The sequence below is a fragment of the Podarcis muralis genome, chromosome 2 (assembly GCF_964188315.1).
Source record: "Podarcis muralis chromosome 2, rPodMur119.hap1.1, whole genome shotgun sequence".
NCBI classification, from domain to species: Eukaryota; Metazoa; Chordata; class Lepidosauria; order Squamata; family Lacertidae; genus Podarcis; species Podarcis muralis.
The window spans coordinates 13,564,062-13,569,469 of record NC_135656.1 but is presented as its reverse complement, the minus strand read 5'-3'; the positions used below and the strand labels follow the sequence as shown (position 1 = coordinate 13,569,469).

Genomic DNA, 5,408 nt, shown 5'->3' with positions numbered 1-5,408 from the left:
CACCCCACTCACACATGAAAACAAAGACCACCACAGCCAACTACAAATGAATAACCACACCCTAGGCCACCCGACCCCACCCATCTTTCCCCCCTCCACCTCTTTCCCCTTTCCTTCCCAATGTCTCAACAAATGAAAGTGATTTGTAAAAAATGTTACATGGGGGGAAAACATGAGAGAGAGACATTGCACACTTTTGTAAATCAACAAAATCTTTAATGAATAAATAAATACTAAAAAAAAAGATCATAAAAAAGAGGCCTCCTCACCTGAAGTACATCAAAGCCCACCTGAAGTCCCAAAATCCCTGAAGTACTGATCCACGCAGATCTATGTGTGTATGGAGAGATCTGCGTGGATCTGCATCTGATAGTTTACGACTCCCTGTTCTAGGGAATCACATGTATAATCGTATGTTTGGGGACATCAGGTGGCCTTTGATGTCCTTCAGGTAACCTTTGGGTGTAGGGCTTTCCTCCATCTCCACTGCGCAGGATTCCTCTGGAATGACAAGATCACTCGAACAGCTTTCCTCCATCTCAACTATGCAGGATTCCTCGGGAATGACAAGATCACTTGCACAGCTTTCCTCCATCTCAACTGTGCAGGATTCCTCTGGAATGACAAGATCACTTGCACAGCTTTCCTCCATCTCAACTGTGCAGGATTCCTCTGGAATGACAAGATCACTTGCACAGCTTTCCTCCATCTCAACTGTGCAGGATTCCTCTGGAATGACAAGATCACTTGCACAGCCTTCCTCCACCTCAACTGCGCAGGATTTGACAAGATCTTCCGCATGGGTTTCCTCCATCTCCACTGCGGAGGATTTCTCTTGAATTACCAGGTCCAGCAGAGAACCACACTTTGAACAAGTAGTAAGGCTCTCGCTTTTCACCGCACTTCCTGGGGTAACCACCACCACCGTTTCTATTTGAGATGTATCTGTTGCGGTGGTCCTGATGCAACATCTCTCCATCCCAACAAATGCTGCACTCAGCAGCTGGAAACCTGCAGCGATATAGCCTAGATAAATAGAAGGTCCAATATGCTGCTCGCTGGGAATTTGAGGCAATTCAAAAGTTTCAGGGAAGTCAATTCCCCCATTTTGTAAGACAGCAGACATGTTCCATATCACGGAAATCAGGATGAGTATCCCTGCTGGTAAGTTCAGCAGAGCTCCAAGCCCAAAAAAGGTTGAGAGAAAATCCTTATGTTTTCTGGCCTCCAACACATTGCAGAGGGCAAATGACTGTATTCCAAGGGCCGCTGAATTCATAATGGCAGCTAAGGCCATTAGGTCCTGAGCAATAAAAATTTCCCTCGGGAGGTTTGGATGTTGTTCATGGAGCTCTTCACAATGGTAATAATAGTTTCCGTCGTTCGAAGGGTCTTTCAAAAAACAGACCTTCCAGATTCCGATCCAGATGTTTCCAGATCCAATTCCCTTTATGTTTTCTACACGCCACACTCGCCAGTTGACAATGGCTATTGAGGCAATGCACATCATCCAGGCCATAATATCCATCAGGAATGCACACAATTGGAGACCGGACACTAATCTCAGCCACCTGACTACCAGGGAGCCTTCTTTCACCCGCAGGGGGGGTTTGGAGAGGAGGGGAGCAGGGGAGACCTTGGAAGACATCCTGGAAACAAAAGAGAAGACAAGATGCAGTGAGAGAGGGAATAACAAGCAGGTCTAGTCATTGAAGGACATCCTTCCATGCACAGAAAGAAGCAGCAAAAGAAAGAGTTCCCCTGCTCTCCCCCCCCCCCCCCCGGTTAGGTATAGACATCTGAGCCACACATACTTTCTTCCAGCAAACTGCTACTGATTTAATATACTCTTGGACTGTTGCTGTGAAAATGGCCAGAACCTCAGCAACCTGTTGTGGATGGGAGCTGCTCAAGTTTCGCTCTTCTGCTATTTTGCTACTGCAGCTATCCTGCTCCACCGAGCATAAACTCAGCTATGGCAGAGTGAGGAATGTTTAATCCATAAACTTACATGAAATGCCTTCCTCAGCTAGAGTCTAGCGTGCCAGGAACAGAGCAGGTATTTGCTAGGTGCTCCTGAGCCTCAAGAAGACTGAGCTGTTGGCCACTGAGCTGACGTTCGCCTGAGCAGCCGGCCAGCCACAGCAGCAACTGCTCTGCAGAATTCTCAGGTCAGTTACAGGCCAGTTAGAATCCTGACAACAACACAAATCATAACTCCAAGGTACTGGTCATTTGGAACATCAGGAAAGTGGAAAATGGGAGGGAACTCAGTTCCCTTCTTTCCCAATGCAGAGTGTCTATTCCAGGACACTGTGCAGTTAAAACACATTCTTCCTGAAGTCAGATTCAGAGCAGTTCCAGCAGTAAAAATGGTGATGTGTGTATCTCAGTACAGATTTGTTTGATGGTCCTGAATGCATTTCATAAAGGATCTCCATGTACAAGAAAGGCTAATAGCATGAGGCCCTGAAACATAAGAATTGTCTTGGCAAAATTATTGAAGACTCCTTACAAACCTATCCTTCTTCCCCATCCCATCTTGTTTGGACATTATAGTAAGGGAGAAGATCTTAGCTCTTTTCCTTTGCACTGGGATTACATGAAATTTGTGCCATGGGACCCCATCACTCACACCAATACGGGAAACACCATTTTCAGAACCTAGGTGCCCATGATTTAAAATCGCTTTCCTAAGACACTTCAGTCAAAATATTTGTGTTGCTTCCTTCCTGTTCCTTTCTGTGTTGATGCTCTGAATGTGAGCTGCTCAGCTGCATGCAGTTTCCACTGAAGTGTGTGTGTGATTAACATTCGGCCAAGCAATGGGCCTAAATCCATCTATTTCACCTGAAATAACTTTGGGAGCCAGCCTTTAAAAATCTAAAGTAGATATCAAATTCAGAGGAATTAAAAGCTGTCATCTTTTTGACTATTTGAAACATCTTAGAACATAAAGGTAAAGGTAAAGGTACCCCTGCCCGTACGGGCCAGTCTTGACAGACTCTAGGGTTGTGCGCCCATCTCACTCAAGAGGCCAGGGGCCAGCGCTGTCCGGAGACACTTCCGGGTCACGTGGCCAGCGTGACATCACTGCTCTGGCGAGCCAGAGCCGCACACGGAAACGCCGTTTACCTTCCCGCTAGTAAGCGGTCCCTATTTATCTACTTCCACTCGAAGGTGCTTTCGAACTGCTAGGTTGGCAGGCGCTGGGACCGAGCAACGGGAGCGCACCCCGCCGCGGGGATTCGCACCACCGACCTTTCGATCGGCAAGCCCCAGGCGCTGAGGCTTTTACCCACAGCGCCTCCCGCGTCCCAGCATCTTAGAACATACACAAATATAAATGTTTGAAGGAAGGCAGCAAGTGGAGCATTGGAGCCATCCATTCATTTCAGGAGTTGTGACCATTGATAAGATGAAGCACTTTCACATCGCATGGCAGTGTGCAGTGCTTTTAAAAAGGTAAAGGTAAAGGACCCCTGACAGTTAAGGCCAGTCACAAACACCTCTGGGGTTGCGGCACTTATCTGGCCGAGGGAGCCGACGTTGGTCCGCAGACAGTTTTTCCGGGTCATGTGGCCAGCAGTGCACAGAAACGCCGTTTACCTTCCCGCTGGAGCGGTACCTAGTTATCTACTTGCACTTTGACGTGGTTTGGAACTGCTAGGTTGGCAGGAGCAGGGACCGAGCAACGGGAGCTCACCCCGTCAAAGACGCAAGTCCAGTTCTGTATCTGCATGACATCATCCACACCCAAATGCTCTCCCGTTCTGTTTCCCCCACTTAATCCGGATACACCATCTCCATTGAAAACTCTGCTCAGTGACACCCATCCAATAGAAAAGTGCTGACCGTCTTCATGCAGATACACTTCCATGCAGGGGTTTGGCCGACAAGTTCTTCCCGAGTGGGGGGATGTTTTCAGGGGCTCTTTGCTTTTCCCTGCCTCCCCTTTCATCCTCACCTGAGGAGATCTTGGCCATTCTCTTGACAGGGACCTCCCTTCTCAGGCCGGATTTCTGTTTTCCTTCATTCCTCCTTCTCCCCGCCTGGATCACTGAGCAAATAAGAGAGAGGAGGTTTCATGCAAGTCAAGGTGTGCAATGGATCTTCAGGGCATTTGGAAGGAAGAAAAGGTTCAGGAACAAGCGACGCAGCAGCCCCCCAAGCGTAAAAACACATTTGGACACATCGCTCATGAGATTCGCCCCCCCCTTTAGGATATATATGCAGAACATCCTGTGCTCCTATTAATATACAAAGTGGGGTATTTCATATGATAAGAACAGAGGAAGCTGCCTTATATGGAGCCAGACCAATTTTGGGAAAGTGCTACATGGGCCAGTCCACCAACTGGCTACCAATGAGAACATAGCAAAACAGAAGATGGCTGCCATGGTGGATGGCAAAAAATGGCTGCCGTATGGTGTGGTATGAAATAAATTTGCCTGGCTGTGGGCGTGAAGGCCGCACCCTGCAAGACGCTTTCCACGTGGCCTAGGCCCCGACTCGCTAGCCCCACAAAAGAGGCTCCTCCTGAGGCCAGAGGAACATGGCCTGGCTGTGGGGCATGATTCGAAACATCCAGTCCCAGTCCAGTGCTCTAACCACTAAACCACACTGCCCCCCATTGCAGTCTATAACATGCCCCATATTCTCTGGCTCTGAGATTGGCCAAAGTTTCCTTTCTCTCCCTTGTTGTGCAAAAAGAAAAATGCCCATGAGAAAATGTGACCTTTTTGGTTCTTTGGAGACAGTTCTGCTTCTCTCTCTCTCTCTCTCTCTCTCTCTCTCTCTCTCTCTCTCTCCATTTAAAGGAGCCTCATCCCTTTTCCCACCCAACTTCCTCCTGCACACAGCTTCAAGATTTCCATGAAGAACTAACTAACTAACCAACCAACCAACCCATGATTGGAATTTACGAGATTAAGCAGATAATTTATTTTTATATAATGAAAATAGATGGGAGGATAAGTTAATTGCGCAAGTCAAGAATATATAGGATGGCAAAAATCAAAAGAAACAAAGATTATGAGTTGGGTTCTTAAAATAACAACAACACGTGTCTCCTCAGTGGATTTCAGAACAAATATGTCTCTGTCTTTTTTTAAAAAAAGTTTTTCTGCAACTTCAGACGTCAAGGGCTAATTCTTTTTCCGAGGAGAGAAACCCTTCTGCTTTCGCCGAAAAACCTTACAGGGGAGCATTTGCAACAGTTTGACACCATTTTTTAGTAAATTGCAGAATGTCAGATTTTTCCTGAAATTGTGACCGCGCGGCTTAGGGATTTTTTAAAAAAAATGTTTTTCCGCAGGTTCAGACATCGACAGCTAATTCTGTTTCCGATGATAAAAACCCACCTGTTTCCACCGAAAAAGCTTTCAGGGGAGCAATTGCAACATTTT

The 5,408-nt window shown here is 46.9% G+C and overlaps 1 protein-coding gene across 1 annotated transcript; it reads right to left on the bottom strand.

The window, feature by feature from the left end:
* Positions 1 to 256: 256 nt before the first annotated feature.
* On the bottom strand, positions 257 to 5,081 carry LOC114592812 (uncharacterized). Its single transcript, XM_077923890.1, has 2 exons — positions 3,968 to 5,081; positions 257 to 1,649 (listed from the first exon to the last, which is right to left on the bottom strand). Exon 2 carries the CDS (start codon positions 1,646 to 1,648, stop codon positions 398 to 400), a length of 1,251 nt encoding a protein of 416 aa, XP_077780016.1. The 5' UTR covers position 1,649; positions 3,968 to 5,081; the 3' UTR covers positions 257 to 397.
* Positions 5,082 to 5,408: the final 327 nt, after the last annotated feature.

Excerpts from the sequence above, each read along its gene's own strand:
- LOC114592812 (XM_077923890.1), bottom strand. The coding sequence starts at position 1,648 with ATGTCTTCCAAGGTCTCCCCTGCTCCCCTCCTCTCCAAACCCCCCCTG.